This window comes from Setaria viridis, chromosome 4 (genome assembly GCF_005286985.2).
Source record: "Setaria viridis chromosome 4, Setaria_viridis_v4.0, whole genome shotgun sequence".
Lineage (NCBI taxonomy): Eukaryota > Viridiplantae > Streptophyta > Magnoliopsida > Poales > Poaceae > Setaria > Setaria viridis.
The window spans coordinates 5,621,430-5,638,493 of NC_048266.2; the positions used below are offsets into that span (position 1 = coordinate 5,621,430).

General features: G+C 46.4%; 3 protein-coding genes and 1 long non-coding RNA gene across 15 annotated transcripts; 3 read left to right on the forward strand and 1 right to left on the reverse strand.

The window, feature by feature from the left end:
- Positions 1–249: 249 nt before the first annotated feature.
- LOC117853129 (uncharacterized) lies at positions 250–4,413 on the forward strand. Of its 10 annotated transcripts, none has more exons than XR_011897986.1 (14): positions 250–546; positions 1,241–1,321; positions 1,457–1,523; positions 1,855–1,924; positions 2,039–2,142; positions 2,231–2,286; positions 2,359–2,430; positions 2,516–2,727; positions 2,819–3,206; positions 3,304–3,359; positions 3,441–3,515; positions 3,689–3,777; positions 3,875–3,966; positions 4,055–4,413. XR_011897986.1 is itself a non-coding variant. In XM_072293068.1 (13 exons), the coding sequence occupies exons 8-13, from the start codon at positions 2,865–2,867 to the stop codon at positions 4,133–4,135; spliced, it is 735 nt and encodes a 244-aa protein (XP_072149169.1). In that variant the 5' UTR covers positions 318–546; positions 1,241–1,321; positions 1,457–1,523; positions 1,855–1,924; positions 2,039–2,142; positions 2,231–2,430; positions 2,516–2,727; positions 2,819–2,864; the 3' UTR covers positions 4,136–4,413. The 10 variants fall into 10 exon arrangements, 7 of the variants coding, with proteins under 7 accessions (XP_072149169.1, XP_072149170.1, XP_072149166.1 ...); XR_011897984.1 differs by having other exon boundaries at positions 254–546; positions 1,241–1,292; XR_011897985.1 differs by having other exon boundaries at positions 251–546; positions 1,241–1,523.
- Positions 4,414–5,246: 833 nt separating this feature from the next.
- On the forward strand, positions 5,247–8,099 carry LOC117853128 (uncharacterized). The gene is made up of 7 exons (XM_034735501.2): positions 5,247–5,516; positions 5,620–5,730; positions 6,396–6,464; positions 6,567–6,698; positions 7,250–7,327; positions 7,408–7,533; positions 7,603–8,099. The coding sequence occupies exons 1-7, from the start codon at positions 5,301–5,303 to the stop codon at positions 7,783–7,785; spliced, it is 915 nt and encodes a 304-aa protein (XP_034591392.1). The 5' UTR covers positions 5,247–5,300; the 3' UTR covers positions 7,786–8,099.
- Positions 8,100–8,225: 126 nt separating this feature from the next.
- On the forward strand, positions 8,226–9,211 carry LOC117853130 (uncharacterized). The gene has a single exon (XM_034735503.2). The coding sequence runs from the start codon at positions 8,485–8,487 to the stop codon at positions 9,145–9,147; it is 663 nt and encodes a 220-aa protein (XP_034591394.1). The 5' UTR covers positions 8,226–8,484; the 3' UTR covers positions 9,148–9,211.
- Positions 9,212–13,846: 4,635 nt separating this feature from the next.
- Positions 13,847–15,669, reverse strand: LOC117851653 (uncharacterized). Of its 3 annotated transcripts, none has more exons than XR_011898110.1 (3): positions 15,024–15,669; positions 14,646–14,934; positions 13,847–14,148 (listed from the first exon to the last, which is right to left on the reverse strand). It is a non-coding gene; the product is annotated as an uncharacterized lncRNA (long non-coding RNA). The 3 variants fall into 3 exon arrangements; XR_011898111.1 differs by having other exon boundaries at positions 14,646–15,484; positions 15,562–15,659; XR_011898109.1 differs by having other exon boundaries at positions 14,646–15,669.
- Positions 15,670–17,064: the final 1,395 nt, after the last annotated feature.

Consider the following 17,064-nt stretch of genomic DNA (forward strand, 5'->3'; position numbering starts at 1 on the left):
CTGAAAGGTAATTATGAAATGATAGTACGAGTTCACTCTCAATTGCTGTCACTTCCAGACCAAACTCAAGCCAGAGACGCAGCACTGGAATTGTAGAGTGGATAAGACACTATCGCATACAGTTGCATTGTTCAGCGGCTTGTGGCGGTATCACTGCGCCTGCTTGAATAATTAGAATATATGAATCGTGGCGATAGGGAAGAACAATCACGCTAACCACGTCAGTAAAAAAGATTTTACGCCGTCCGATTTCATTTTCACGGCGCTCGCTATTGGTTGAAAACTCCGCAACATTGTTTGGTCCACGCGTCATACGGCGATTCCTGTGGTGAAAAATATCTACCATCCGAAGACTCGAGTCTACTCGCGGCCTCTCCTCGTCGCCTCTTTCACCCCGCTGCGCGCCGCCTTCACGGCTCTTGCCATTGCCATCGGTGCGGCGGTGCCGTAGCCCCTGTGCGAGCTCCCAAGTCCCACCCCGTGTGGCCACCTTGTCTCCTTCCTCCTGCAGCCGCCTGCTCCAACGATCTCGCGTTCGTGGCTGAGGCAGGCTCTTTCTTCCCCACCTGTGATTTTGAACTATAGGATTTAGTTGTTGATTTGCTCCCTTTCAGTTTCTACCAGATGTACCTTACATATTTTGGTAACGGATGGGTGCTTACCAAGCTACTCATAATGCTCAGAGGTTTTTCCCGTGCTCTCATTTCCAGAGATGCGAATTCACATGCATTCAACTGGCCATGTCATTTTACAATTTTCAGGTTCAATCATCTCCATTTTTGTGAATGGTAGCAGATTGAAGAGTAAAACTTCACGATAATAAACTGTGAAACACATCTTTTTTTTTTTGTTGAGTGCAAATTTAGCTTCCTTGAGCTAAGGCAAGCTTGCCCTTAACTGTATGATAATGTGCTAAATTAACTTTATCCACACAGCTTCTTTTTATTTTAGGCATAGGACCATTTTCCTGGTATGTATGGAGGTCTACCCTCAGATATTTATATCTCCAGGACTTACCTCTTTGGACTGACCTTTTCTAGGTTGTTTCCTTTTCAATAAAATATATAATGTAGAAACAAAATTATTAGCACCTGAACTACATGTCTAACTTGAACAACACCTTTTTAGATATGGGGTTCTTCATGATTTGGTTATACTTATTCTTTTCAATTTGTAGATAAATGTTTGCCCTTTGCTGTAATTTCCACACACATTCACCATCATCTTTGTACATTTATAGGTTTCTACCATGCCTGTGTGCACGCCAACAAAATCATGGACTATTTTTCAAGGTAGAAAATCAGATCGTCTCTGAGTTCAGGTCAAGATAGGAAGTTATTACTCTCCTATTTCCATCTGTTTAATGAATTGGGTCTGCCTTGAGGCTCTACGGTACCTTTACATATTGAATTTAATAGTGCTTCTAATGTCAAATATGGGTGCTATTTTCCTGAAGGTATTTGATTTAACAAGGGACCATGCACAACATGGCATCCTGGTGTTTACTATGGCTGCAATTTTATGTAAGCGTTTTAGTTCCTGAAATGTTTTGTTATTACAGCATTAATCTCCTAGATTGTATTAAAAGTTTACACTAAGATTTTGTTCCCTGCATATTTGCCTCATTGGTTGATGCATCTTCTTGTCGTTTCCATGACATTTGGCTTCCAAACTAACGGTTGAAGAAGCTGCTCTTTTGGTGTTCAGGTTTTCAAACCTGTATCTTAGGAGATGGCCAAATGTTGTTCAAGGATATTTATTTTTGTTATTACATTTTTGTCCTTTCCTTTGGTTTTGTTCCCTTCTATTATTTCACTTCTATAGCCTGAATTGGGAGTTATGGGTTTTGGTCAGGAGAGTGGACTTGAGCTGCAAGATGCATTTGCTAAAATGGTGATTGCTGGAAGCTTTAGCTTTGCTTCAGGTATGTTGTACATTGGATTCGTTCACTTGATCTATTTGTGAACATATTTGATTACCTCTGTTATTACTGGTTATGGTAATCAGCGAGCAATCCCACAGCTTCGAAGCAATGCAGGTACCTCTCTTCATGGTTCTAGGCCTCTAGCAACAGCCTGGTTACACAACAAAATTCCTGGCACTCCATCCCTACCATCTTCAAACACACCTTCACCACACCATGTAATTATACTTCTCCAACTCAATTATGTTAGCTGATTACTATTGCATCAAATTCCTTTTCATCTAACTTGGTTCTAAAACTCTCCAGACACCTCCAGCTACTCCATACACTGTCGAAGTTGCTAGCAAAGATGTGTCGCCTTTGTAGGATAAAAACACATTAGTCAAGTAGACTTTTCCTTTATGGACTAATAATGTGAATATTACTTTGAACAGGGAACCTGACACACCGGAAGATTCTTCAGCGTGGAAGAGATTATTACCGGGAAAAAAATTGATGGCAACCAGGTAAAGAAAAAATAAATAAATGCCTCTATTCCTACACTGTCACCATCTAACATGTCTTCATATTTGACTTTCTCCCTTTTTCTAGCAAAAGCAGAAAGTCGATGACGATACCACAAAAAAAATCAGGACTATAAAAGTTTCCTAGCAACATAGAAAGTGGCTCCTTGCATCCCAGCTCACCAAAGAGGTCATAACTGAAAGTACCCCATGTTCTGAATTCAGCAAAATCACTTTACCTTGTTCACTGCTACCCACACAAACAAAGAGATAACAGAACTGTGCTAACTACAGACACAAGTAAGCCATCTCTCTACAAAATGAACAATTCATTTTGTTCATCTTCGATGGTTTCATTGGAACAAACGACTGATAAACACCCTTTTCTTAGATACAAGCTGCTATTTATAGCCACGGATGGCACTGCAGAGGTAGAAATGATATGCTTTGGTCAAATTGCTCAGCGCATTATTGGCAAATCTGTTGATCTTGTCATAAGAACCATAAGGCGCGATGAAGATTTCCCTCCAGACATAGCAGGAATAGCATCGCAGAAATACACTTTTGCGATAACTATGACAAACCAAAGCTATTACACCCGCAACAAGTCATACATGGTCAATTCCATCATCGCCTCATATGGCAGACAACGAGCAATTCCTCAAGTTGGAGCCAGCTCATCCAATCGTCAGTCAGCCTATCGTAGAGGTTCTGCTGCATCCACATCCACAGAGAATGCACTGAGTTATACGCAGACAAACGCAACGTTATCACTTCAGGTTAGTTCAGCATCCTAAAACTTTAGAATGAAATTTTCAATACATTCCCTTTCACGCACAGTGCAGAAAACTAACACAGAATTTTATTGTTATTTAGACACCTCCATCCAGTCCAGCCATCTTTCGGACCACAGACAAGGATGCGCCTTCCCCGTAAGATATGCTGCCTCTTCTCAGTTAAAACTTGCATTCCTATGTTCTTGTTCATTTATGCTTCATTCATATATTGTGTAGGCACCTGACAGACACACCAGAAAACAATTCAGCTAGAAAAAGACTTTATCTTACGATACTGCTGAAGATGGACAGGTAAACAAACAGACAAAACCCTACATTTAAACAAGAACAAAAACATAAGAGTGCTGTGATTTCTTTACCACCTTACCGATTTGTTTATGTTGTGCTTTTTTAAAAAAAAAATGAAAGTCTAAATTAGCAGAGCCCCTTTTCCCTTATCATTTTGTAATTCCACTGCATTTTAGGAATCTGATCAGGAACAAAAAAAAAAGGAAGCTTGATAAACAGGAGATTACTGGTGGATCAGCAAAGCATCTGATCCAGCTTCTGAAAGGTTATACTCTGCACCTCAACAATCGCAGGTTCTCCGCAATAACTATTATGTTAATTCTAAGCATCAAGTTCTTTGTATTGGTACATGCTACATACAGATCTTCATCTGAGAATGGAAAGAAAACTGAACAGAAAGGTGCAGAATGCAAGGCTTCTCGCTTTCACACACACACACACACAAAAAAAAAAGGTCAGCACCTCATATCCGTTGCCTCTTATCTACAAAGGCCTTAGTGTACTATTGTTTAACAATGTCATTGCATCTGATGTTTTTCCAGAGTTTTGCTACAATCTCCACTGCTTTTGGGATGACTTTTGCCCATCAGCTACCGCGCCTATGTCATGTAGCGAGCTGTTAAGTGGTCTGAATTATTACCCATCTTTATGCTGTGTACATATATGTTAGGCTATCGAGTAGCCTCTGACCATTCCTATGGACCACCACTCTTCAGCCTGCAGCTGCATGCAATGTGTTAGTTTCATCAGCTGCATGCAAGTGAACTACCTATGTAACATATGTACATCTACATCTGTAGTTAATCTCATCAGCTTCATCGTAAAACGAATCTCATGTAATTTTAAATTTAGCCGCGCGCAAATTACTAGTTTACAAGGGAAGCGACCGTAGTAGCGTTCACCTCCTGGCTTGCTAGTGTGAAGTTTTGCAGTCTTGTTCCTTCTTGTAACAAGAACGCCGTCAGAAATCAGAATCTGAACACAGATACAGAACTGGTGATGGAGGCAGCGATGCTCGGCGGTAGCTAGCGCGGCCGGATGGCATGAGCGGTTGCGGGCAGCAGACGGCGTCGCCGAGCGGGGAAAGTGACCGGCGGCGTGCACACTCTCTTTTAGTCACCCCTTCGCTGACTAGAAAGTTTTAGACTTAGGGTAGAGGTTGGGGGGTAACGTGGGCTTCTTCCTTCCACAAATTTGCATGTACCTTTTAGATTCTTTTTTCTACAACAAACACATTCTTATATTTTTGTTATGTCCTTTCCAAAAAAATGTTTGCGTACACACAACATATTTTTCTGTTTTTCTAAGTATTAAAATGTGTACACTACACTAATAAGTTTTTCTAAGCTCTATTTAGCTAATTGAATCAACGTCTCTATGATTTTATGTTTATAATTTTTGATTGGATATCTTATCTAAAGACTTCCTGTTCGGCTATTCGGCTTAGAATCTACCGTTTTAACAACCTTTCCAAAAGATTCGTGCAAACACAAGTGTGCCTTCAAGTTTCGAAAAAAAAGGGGCGAGTGTGTGTCACACGGTCACGTAGCGGAACGCAGGTCTCTCACGAACCACGTCATGCATCCGACCTGGTCTCCTCCCATTGGCCCGTACCTCCCAACCACGTTTCCCACCCTTCGATCCCATGACGTGTCCGAACGGACGGCGCAGAACTCACCCACCACATGGGCACGCGCCGCACCGCTTCAACCTTCAAGTCCTCCGCCTGCTGCCGAACACCCAGCGAGCCGAACAAGTGAGCAGAGAGAGGCAGAGAGCCCATCGGAGATGGCGAGACGCGCCGCCGCCTTGCTCCTCGCCGTCGCGCTCGCGGCCGTCCTCCTGCACCCCGCGGCTGTGGCGGCGGCGGGGCAGAAGAAGCCGGCCACGGCCGCGAGGCGGGAGGACATCCCCTACATCCGGTGCCAGGTCTGCGAGCGGATCGCGCGCGAGATCTCCGCGCAGGTCGCCAAGAAGCAGCAGGCTCTCCCGCCCTCCAAGAAGGTACTCTGCTGCTCTGGCTCGATTCGGGCGGTGGGATTGGTTAGCTGGCTGGTTGGTGTGTGGGTGGCGTGCTGATGAATTTGGGGATTGGGAGTGCGCGCAGGTGCCGGAGATCGAGATCATCGACATCGCGGAGAATGTGTGCAACCTGAAGAAGCAGGAGGCGGACTGGATGCTCCGGATCGATATCGTTGAGAAAGGCGACAAGCTGGAGGTAAATTGGCACTCCCTGTTGGCTCTGTTGTTAATTTAGATTGATGCGGCCGGATTCGACGCCTGTTGATGCTTGATGTTTGCTAAATCTGAAATGTTCAAACCATTCTCAATTGCAAGCAGCCCATGTTAAGTAGTTTGAGTGGCAATTAAGTGTTAGTAATTAATCCATCTGGAAACGACTTAGCAGCGATCAAACTTGTTGAAATCTCAGTTTGAGTGGCATTATGAGTATGTTTTCAGTAAGTGCCTTAGTTTTTTGGCTACAAGTAACTCGGTGTGAGTGGACATCTCAAACTCAGCAGCTTTGATATGGGTGAACTTCAATGCGAACAATGTGGTTTATTCCATGTTTCCCTAATGTTTGCAAAATTGAAGTCATTATATTAGTACTTGGCTTGATTTTTCCCTTGTGAACACTGTAGGATCCCAACTGCGAACTATGTTTGTCTTTATCAGGGAATATAACTGATAGAAACTATTTTCAGACTAGTAGCTTCAAGCTCATATTTCAACCCCCCCCCTTTTTTTTTTCCTTTTTCGCCTACAAATAAAAGTGGTCTAAATGATTCTGAGCTTCTGAATGATGTAGCTTTATGTTTAACTTGGAGATTTATGCAAATGTATCGTTTGAGTCTAGTACTAATACATAAAAGTGTTTCGCAGCTTGTTGAGCAAGATGAGGAAGGGCATTGTAATGCAGAATGCAAGACCATTGAGCGTGCATGTCAGGAGGTGAATCAATATTAACGTTTCACTACTAATCATAAAGCAGAAGTCGTAGAGCTATTTTTACTAAAGTTGTCACATTGTTTTGCTGAATTGAATTCATTGCAGGTGATGGGGTATGCTGATACTGATGTTGCTGAGTTTGTGTACAAAAACAACCCCTCAGTTGACCAGCTGATGAAATTTCTCTGTAAAGATCTATCCAAAGCGTGTGCTAAGGATCCACCGCCAGTTCCAAAGGTGAGCCCTTTGTGCCTTGTTAGTGTATTTTTAGATGATTTTTTTCATGATACCCTGATATTATCATAATTTCAGCTTTAGCTGCTATTTTCCCAAGCATAAGTTGAATACTTGCTGACAAGACCTGTTTTAGTTTGGCAATACCTTGGATATAGTTAAGCGATTATACAAAATATGGAGCGGTGTCTAAACAAATTGAATTGATTTTATTTGTTGTCTGTAGTGAATTCAGTTGTTTTCTGAATTATACATTTTTAATGGAATTGGAATTGTATGTTACATTGCTTGGGTACAAATATGGTGATTACAAGAAGTTTTTCCTAAAAGGGAAGGAAAAAGAAGTTATGCAGGGGAGGTATATCATGTTCTGTGTTTGAAGGTGGGCATTGCATGATTTGGTATACCTGTCATATGCCATTTTTGGATGTTTCAGTTGTATAAAATTTGCTACAAGATGAGAGAGAAATAGTAGCCTTTGAGATTTTGGGGACCTGAGTGTCAAGATATAAATTCATTTTTGGGACATCATCAATTCATCATTAAATTCACAGGATCGGGTCCCTGGAGAACCATTTGCAAAAAAGCCATCGAAAGATGCCGAGATGGAAAAGATATTGAAATCAATGGAGGTGGATATTCTAACTATTGCTATTAGAGCTTTATCCAAGTAGATTCGGAATACTAAAAGTGCCACTGATTGATATGGCAGGGCATGCCAGGAGCCCCAAGCATGAAGATGTACTCTAGAGACGATCTGATGAAAAATAACTTCGGTACTGAAGATGATGATGATGAGGATGATGAGGATGAGGAGGATAACTTCCCGAAGAACTTGGTAAGGATTCAAACGATTTGAGCTAAAAATATTCAGTCCAGTTTTAACATCTAATCATGCCTGTGCCAGGGAAAGGTTCTGAAAGACAAAGGTTCTCAGAAGAAAGATTTGAAACAGCAAGTCGTGCAACAGTTCAAGGATACCAGCAAGAAGTTGAAAGGGCATGTAAACAAGGTTTCCAATATGGTAAAGAAATGGTGGCAAGGGACGAAGAAGCCTGCAAAATCTGGCAAAAGCAAAACTGAACTCTGAAGACTGAGCAGTGTCAAATCGGTTCAGTAAATTCATCCATCTTCCACTTTCCTGGAGCAAAGTTTTAGATGATCTTCGGAAGATAAGTCGCAGCGTAGCATCCAGATCTTTTGATAGAGAGTTTAGCTACATAAACGTGTACAATTTTTCAGTTGTTTTCACTGTACACTAGGAGAACTAGAATCTGGAGCTTAACTGGGAACTACCGAACTACTGATAGTTTATTACCAGGCTAGTAAAGTTCAGACTGGTTGTTGGTGTGAGATACTCTGTAAAACAATTGGCCATACCATTGAAAATTACGTTATTGGCTACCCTCTGCAAAACAATTGTCCGTACTAGATTACCAGTAAATTAGATTATTGGCTACCCATAATCTAGTTGTTCACCCTCTAAATCTTTTACTGTCAAGTTCATCTGAGCTGCTGGAGGTTTACACAGGCAGGCATTGTCCAAATTTTTGCCGTAACATTTTCTTTTCTCCCTAAAATTAGCTTGCCCCATTTAAGAACAAGGAGCAGAGCATTATCCCAGAGCCACACATCCTCAAACCGAACCGGCCCTCTCCAGTTTCCAATTTGGAAACGGGAGGTTGCCCCGCGCTCGCGGGAATAGAAGCTTCCGACGAGCATCTCCACGTTCATTCCTTCCCGGCGGAGAGCTTAACCAATAACTCCCACCGGTACCTCGCCGGTGACAATGGTAAGGTGGCCGGCGCCGCCGCCGCCACCCGACGGCGCGCAGGCCTTCGGCCATGACGCCATTGCGCTCTCCTTCTTCGTGGTGTGCGTGGCGGCGACCGTCGCGCTGGCGTCGTCCATGTGCTCGGCGTGCGGCCGCAAGCCGAAGGCGGCGACCCCGCCGGACGCCGCCGCGCCGGACCAGCCGGCCTGGACGGGGTCCGTCTCCGGCGGCAGCCAGCAGGAGGCCGGCGGCGCCGAGGAGGAGAACGCGGAGGTAGTCAGGCTGTCGCCGGAGCTGGCGACGCACGGCGCCATCGACCCGGTGGCGCTGCCGTCGTCGACGTCGAAGCGGCGGCTGTCGATGAGCATGAGCAAGAACCTGAGCATGAACATCCCGGACAAGCTACGGCTGAGCCGGCGGGAGCGCAAGGACCACCATCACAAGGTGGAGTCGGAGGACACGCTGTGGAAGAAGGGCATCATCCTCGGGGAGAAGTGCAGGATCCCCGGGGAGAGGGAGGCTGAGCTAGGCGACGGCGGCGTCGACCCCGCCGACGAGCTCGCCGCCGGGAGCTTCCGGCGGTCGAGCTACTCCCGGCCCGTGTCGCGGTCGAGCTCGTTCGCATTGCACCAGCAGCACCCGCCGCAGCAGCACGACACCCCCGGCTCGGATTCTTGACGCTACCGAATGCTCCGGGAGGGGACGCTGCGTGTGTAGGGGTCAATGGGGAGGGATGCTAGTGTGATGGGAAGTGCATTCAGATTCAGGTGTGGTGGCTCTTTAACTTTTTCTTGTGTCATGTGCTCATGTAAAGTCTGTTCTTTGTGAATTGTGCGCTCTGGATGCATGGATGATCTTTGGGAGCAAGGCCCCGTTCGGAATGTAGGATTTCGTATGAAATTCGAAAACAAAAATTCACAGCAGCAGTGCAAATCCTGCAGGGTCTAGTCCTGATTATTTCGTGGGAGCCTGGCAACGCATTATTAGCTAGTGATCTCAACGGGTGGCGACGAAGCAGCCGGCGAGCAGCGCGGCCAGCAGCACGGCGTAGAGGAACCAGAAGTGGAAGGCGAGCGCGCCGTGGACGCGGCCGTGGCAGGCGACGAGCATCCAGACGACGTCCATGGCGCGGTACGCGGTGAGCCAGCCCACCGCGTAGGCGAAGAAGGCGGCCGCCGGCGCTGACGGCAGGAGCAGCGCCGCCGCGGCCGCGAGCACCTGCGCCAAGGCGGCCAGCAGCAGCAGTTCCGACGCCGCGCGCAGGCCCGCCGCCTCCGCGTCCGTCGGCGCGCACCGCCCCTGCGTCAGTTCGCATGCAACAGGCCGGCAAATGATGATCAAACAACCGGCGGCGACAAGAAAATTGATGCACGGGTGCAACACTATGAGCAGTTTGATGGCGAGCGAGCGAACCAGGATGCGGGCGTCGGCCGGGTGGAGGGTCATGGCGAACAGGGCGAGGGCCGCCGCGGTGCACCCGAGTACGAGGAGGGCCGCCGCCAGCGCCGCGCGCGCGCACCGCGACCTCATCAGCGCCCATCGTGCTGCCGCCCTTCTCGCCGCCGGAGCTGGCGCCGCCGCCGCCGCGGCCACGGTCACCGCAACCGCACCTGGTGGCGGCACTGCACGTGCGTACGGTAACAGCCAAAAAAAGGAAGGGAAGGGAATCGTCGTGGAGTTCGATCAGTTCATCCACTGGGCACTGTTCCTAACGCGATCGATGCAGTAACGAACGAGTGAGGATAATCCGAGGAGAGTGTTCACGTACCAGCGTTGCTCTCAGCAGCAGCTGGATGATCCATCGCCACGCGCGATCACGATCGCAACCAACGCTGGAGTATGCGCCCGTGCCTGGCAGTTTTATACGCGCTGCTGCACCGCACCGGCTGGCAGTGGCACAGGCCAGGAACGCGCGACGCTGCAGGAGGTGGAAGCTGCGGGACGACAACGACGCGGGGAGCTGGCGCAAAGGCCGCGGTGCTCCGTCGCTCGAAATGGCTTCCTTCCATCGACCGGCCGGTGGGTGCGGTTGGGCGGAGGTTGGCGTCGCCGTTTCGAGCTGACGGCAATCCTTCGGGGTGAAGAGTTTCCATTACCGCCCCCCACCTCTGTCTGACTCATGCGGCTGCACCCCCGAAGTTGCAAAGCAAAAACCAAACCACCTCTTCTCTTCTAGTTCACTATATCCATTTGTGCCAAGAGTGGCCGCGCCGCGCACTCGCGTTTGATGCCGCGCGCGGCCGCTGTCGTAGGTGGAGTAGCTGTGGTGGTTGGACTTGGATGCGGTCGAGATCGATGCGTAGTGATGGGATCGGAGTCGCTAGTGCAAAGACCCGAGCGCTGCTTCGGTTCATTTTTTTGCTCGTGCCTTGCGTCGCGTGTCCGACCGCTTGATCGATGCCCGTCGAATGCAGAAAGCATATTCTTGCACAAGTTAGGGAGGTGAGAGTGAGACCCCATCGGCATAACGTCAATGAGTTCATGTCGTTGCACACAGTGATGGAAGCCATCAAATCACCCAAGTAGCATATAGACAGACTCTTTTATTCAGAGGACTCAGCTTGTTCATTACGTTCATTTTGATAGTCAACCCTGCTAAGCTTGGCAGCGATGTGCCATGGAGGAGGACGATGGGGGTTAACATGCTAACGCAGACATTGGCTCACATCATCACTTCATCAGACGGAAGTACTACTGGATCATGTGATCTACTACTACAAACCGTATCATTATTCGCGCGTGGGTTTGACACTGGACTCGGATCGACTACGCGCGCGCATGGCGCGGCAGTGAGAAGCTACCTCTACCACTAGCTACCATCAGCTAGTCATCATCTCCAGCGATGGCGCCGGCGATGACCAAGGGAACCGCGGCGGGCATCAGGGCGAGGAAGAACCAGTAGTAGACGGCGACCTCCCCGTGGACCCTCCCTCCGCCGTCCACGAGTATCAGCAGGACGGGCCACCCGCTGTAGTCGGCGAACGCGAGCGCGGCGTCGGCGTAGGCCGCGAACGCCGGCGCCGGAAGGCACCTGGCCAGCGACGACGACGCGTGCCCCTGCGCCAGCGCCGCCGACGCCAGCAGCCCGCACGCGCCCCGCGCGGCGGCCACCTCCGCGCCCGTCGGCGCGCCGCCGCCGCCGGGCACCTCCTGCCACTGCAACGGACAGACGCCCTCGGTTAGTTCAGTTGGTCATCGATGGAGAGTCTGGCGGATTAAACGAGTCGTCTAACGTGCCCGGGCGCCGAGGCGCGGCTACGGACCATGACGAGGTTCATGATGAAGAGGGCGAGCACCAGCGTGAGCGTCCACGTCGTGGAGAGGGTCGACTTCAGTGTCTTCACCGCACGCGGGCTCACCATTCGCCCCGCGGGCTCACCATTCGCCCCGATACTAAGTACCGGTTGGTTTTTGACCCGGTACTAATATGAGCATTAGTATCGGATCTAACAGCACATCTCGTGTCACTTTCTTGAACGCAACAAATATTTCATAACTTCTTCTACCATATATATGGTGTTTGAGGCAAAATGGGGAGAATAATTTATGTTGATACGTAGCATGTGAGTTCATCCATAGCTTTGTAGATCCCAAGCGTATAATCGACCACAAAAGTAAGTACACAAATTTCTTAATAATAAATTAATTTTAATTGTGCAGACCTATTGATCTACTATATAATAATATTTGCCAATGACACAGTTGATATATATGAAGGAAGCACTCCTCGAAATGGAAAAAATCAGGGCAATTAAAGAACAATTCTCTGGATTTCTTCTGTATGAGGTAATAAATCCAGCGGGGGAGTTCCATAATGATGATTAAATTTGCATCACCGTCAGGACTCAGGTTCAAAATAGTTGATCCAAATATTGAACTTCAAGTGTTGATGATTCATAAATGTGTATGCACAAGATGCGTGTGCATAGGGTGCGTCTATTTGCCACGCTGCGCGTTGAATACTATTCAACGCGACAGCCGGAGCTCCGGCGAACCCTCCCGGTCACAAAATTACTCCGTTTTTGTCCGGAGCAGTAAATCGGCCGCACTGCTGTTCATCCGTCCGTTTTGCATGTTTGTCTGCTGATCCGTAATTCCTCTCTTATTACAACCGGCGGCGCCCCGGCGGCTAGGGCGTGCAGCCGTAAATCCTCCGTGCGGGACCGTGAATCCCGTCCCGCTTCAGGTATGAGACGGGCGGGCCCGTAGGCGGCGGCGCCCATGGAGTGCAGCACCGGCTTCGAGCAGATCAGGGCGAAGCGTTCAGGCGTGGCGGACCGGCAGCATGCATGCAATCAATACAAGGAAATCGAATGAGGGGATCCTCGATTTGCTCCAACTAATTACATGCAGAGATAAGGATGGAAGGTTCTCCGGCCGCGCGCATGCAGCTCGTTTAACAATGCAAGCATGAGCTCCCTATGTAGTTTTATGCGGCATGGTGCAATGAGGGAGTAAAAGATGCATGGACCAGCCGGCAACATGCAGGCATTGACCAGGGGATTCAATCTTGCGTTCAATCAAGTGGTTACAGTGCGCGAGAGAGATTTCAGGGCGCGGTTTAAGACCGACATGCATGCTTGTATGATGAAAGAATTCAGTATAGCGAGAGAGATTTCAGGGAGCAATATACGCAAGTATGCATGGCTAATTACTCTGTTCTAATATATGAACCCAATTATGAAAAATTATTCCCATTTCTTCAACATTACTCCTTTGTTTTATAAAAAGGAGTATTCCTCGTATATGTGGTCAATTGCTGTGTTCCTACATGTAAACCTAACTATCGGAAATTACTCCTCCTACAAGATTACTCCCTCCACTAGTCTCTAAAATATTATTTGTTGTGGAAAATTACTCCTAGTTATACAAAATTACTCCTCCGGTCTCAAAAATATTATTCCTTGTGTAGATGGCCAACAAATATTTCTTGCTATACAATATTACTCCTTTGGTCTCTAAATACTAGTATTCATCATGTATGTGGCCAATTAGATCAAATTGGAAAATTATATAAAGCAATTAGGGGAAATTATTCCTTACTCTATAAGATTACTCCATTGGTGCATAAATGATTATTCCTTTTGTATATGGACAATTCTTTTGTATATGGATAATTACTCATTTCATCTCTAAAAGAGTATTTGTCGTGCTTGTGCATGTGGTCAATAGCTCCGTTCGTATATATAAACCCAACTATTATTTCTTCTTCTACAAGATTACTCCTTAGTCTCTACAATATTTTTCCTTGTGAAAATTACTCCCTGCTGTACAAGGTTACTCCTTTGGTCTATGAAATATTATTCCTAGAAATACTAGGTAAGATAATTACTTATATTTTCTCAAAAAAGTAATATTAATAATAAGAACACAACCGTAACAAGCAACTTGAATATCGCAGAATCAAACTTGTTTATACATAAATCATCATTTAATCTAGCATATGGCACACAAGCTGATCACAAAAATCACGATGATCAAACAGTGCATATGATATGTTCATTTCAGAATGCTAGGTAGCAGCGGTTAGGTGCTGAGGATAAGCGATGGTGCCAAAATCCATCACAACTTCAATTCCAATGCAGCATATCTCCAAAGTCATGCGCTGAATGCTGCAGTGGATATCTTGAGCACTTGGACGGTCCTCTAGATCAAGAAGCCAAAATGCAATGTGAAAACCTGGTAACATAACCAATCAGGAAAAAAACATTACTGTGTCAAATATGAGATGATATTTTTCTGGACCGTCAGTAGCCACAGACCCATAACCAATGACAACAGAACCAATGCACTAGAAATCAATAATTCTAATTTGACTCTAATCAATGGTTTTGTTTTGCTAAGATGCATGGCATTTCGTGCGTTTATCTGATTCGCAATTAGAGAAATAATTAGCAATCATGAACTGCATGCGACAAGCACGGAGGTTTAAAATTACCCCAGCACACTATGGTAGTGCAATGGATCTAAAATATATCTCTAATTCACAAGAAAAAACTAGGGTAACTCATTCACTGATTCACAACAAGTCACAGAAAGCAATTCTATTTATCTAGATCAGTTTATGAGAAGATTTTTTTTCTAGAACCACATAATTAGTATGAAAAATCTGATCCTCCACGAGGAGGTGCAGGGAATTGATCTAATTAAAAACAAGTAAACAAATTGGGTCCAACCTTGAATCTGCAGAGGTGCAGAGTTCCTGGCTATGTAAATTTGTTTTAGTGAACATGGGCAGAATGCATTGTTTATCTGCAGAAATTAAGAACTAATCAGTGCAAGATCCAAATTTTGAGATTAACTGTAGCACATACAAGAATGGATATCAATCAACTCCAAAAAATCAACCCAATATTGGCTACCCCACTAGAGAGCATCCGATGAGTTCGCTCCATTAGATTCAGACAGATCGAGCAAGTAATATGCAGCAATCCCTCTGCCAGGACATACCATATCTCATTAGACCTTTGAGAAAACAAAAGTAAATGATGTGAGACTTTTTTCCCTTTGGTTTAATCAGCTGGCATGCACGGAAGAACTAGTATTTTACTAACTTGGCATGGTAGGGAGCGGAGGAGCTGCAGCCTGGAAGAGAGCCCGCCGCTGTCCCCGTGACGAGATGGATCTCGAACGCCGAGATCTAGGGGAGCAGTAGCCATGTCGTGGGAACTCTGGGAATCTCCGCCTCGCCGGTACATCACCGTGCTCACGTGGCCGCCACACCACCATCCCAGCGCCTCAGCTGGATGCAGAGGAGGGTGAGTGGGAGCTGACGGCTGCAGCGACGCTCCGGAAGCTCTGGCCTCCAGAGAAGACATCAACGCCAATGAGAAGGGGGCAACCGAGCGCTGCCAGGCTGCCGTGCGCCGCCGCCTAAATTCCTCCTCATCTCGATCTGTGTCAGGAGAGAGGAGAGATGACGGAGAGAAGGGCAGGGGTTGCCGTCAACTGGATTGGACGCATCATCGGCGCCGTCGCGAATCCACGGAGTCGGTCCGTCATCGCCGGAAATCGCCTGGCGAGGAAAAAACAACGAAGAATGACGGGAGGAAATTGCGGGGGGAAAAGCAGGCCTACGGTGGCTGATTTTACGGTTTGGTTCAAGGCTTGTGCGCTCGCGGGATTCGTCGGAAGTGAGCGGCGCTCCGCCGGCGCGCTAAATAATGTTTAGCTCTAATGCGTAGCTATTCTACGTTCCGGTCGTAGAGTATACTCTATAACTCCTACGGCACACCGATTTATAGCAAATTAATAGATATATCAATAGTAAGTCAATTATATTATTATCGTAAAATATTCAAACTATTGTAACCATTCTGATTCGTTGGATAAGCTGGCCACATAATAAATTATTCTATAGCCGACCACAGAGGATACTATATATATATATATATATATATATATATATATATATCAAATGTAATATTATAGATCAAATACAATTTTATATATACGCGTATTAGAACTAGTATATGTAAAGGAAACAAATATGAATATAGAATAAAGAAATGAAAAAATGAGAAAAGAAAAGAAAAGGAAAAAGGTGTTAGCACCGATTGGTCCTCTGCCACGTGCAACATGGCAGCCAATTTAGTATCGATTGGGCAAACCAATTACCGGTTATTTAACTCAGTACTAAAAATCAACGCCGGTTTGTATCGAAGATGGTTTCCCAGCAGTGCCTATGCGGCTACCAACCAAGAGATCGAAAGAAAGTGCAGGGTAATTGGCTAGGAACCAGAGAGGGAGAGAGATCGTTGGAATATTTGGGCTAGGCCATTTAATTCATTTAATCTCAAGGCACACGTTTAATGCTGGGTGGTTAAAGTGGTTAATCTTACATGGGTAGTTAAGGAGTATCTTAACCATCGGTGGACTATGTGTGTACTAATTGAGAAGTTGAGGAAGAGAGAAAGGGTGCCACACGCGTGCTCGCTCGCCGAGCTGAGCCGTGCCGAGCCGCGCCACGCCTAGTCTGGTCTGGTTTTGCAATTTTTAATCAAGAGTTGATGAGTAGTAACTGACGTTGTGTTTAGTGACTAGTAGTGACGTGGATTGAAATGCTGACAACACTAATTAGTAACAGCTGGAGGTTACTTGTAACTGATTGGTCTGGTTTTGTAGTTTTTAATCACGAGTTAACGACCAGTAACTAACGCTGTGTTTAGTAACTGACGTCGATTAAAAAGCTGACAACAATAACTAGTAACAAGAGGTTACTTGTAACTGACGTATTTGAGGGCTGACATTAACTTATGGTAACTGACACTGTTGAATAGCTTATTAATGGCTATCAATCACATGAGACAGCGTCCAGACTCGTTGAATCTTCTTTCTCCTGCGTCTATAATAGAGGTGGTTATCCTCTGATTAACTTACTTGATTAGACCAACTTCACTCCCTTTTCTGCCATTGCCCGCTACTATCTTGGCATTCCCATCGCGGGCCTTTGCATGCACATAGCTTGCGAGAGTAGGCTTTCGAAACTTCGTCCTGCTGCGACATTTGCACGAGTAGGCAGGTGATCAAGTTTTTTGGGAGCGCATCTTTTGCGCGATTGCTTGCTGCGAACGATTACGTCCTACTATTTTCTGA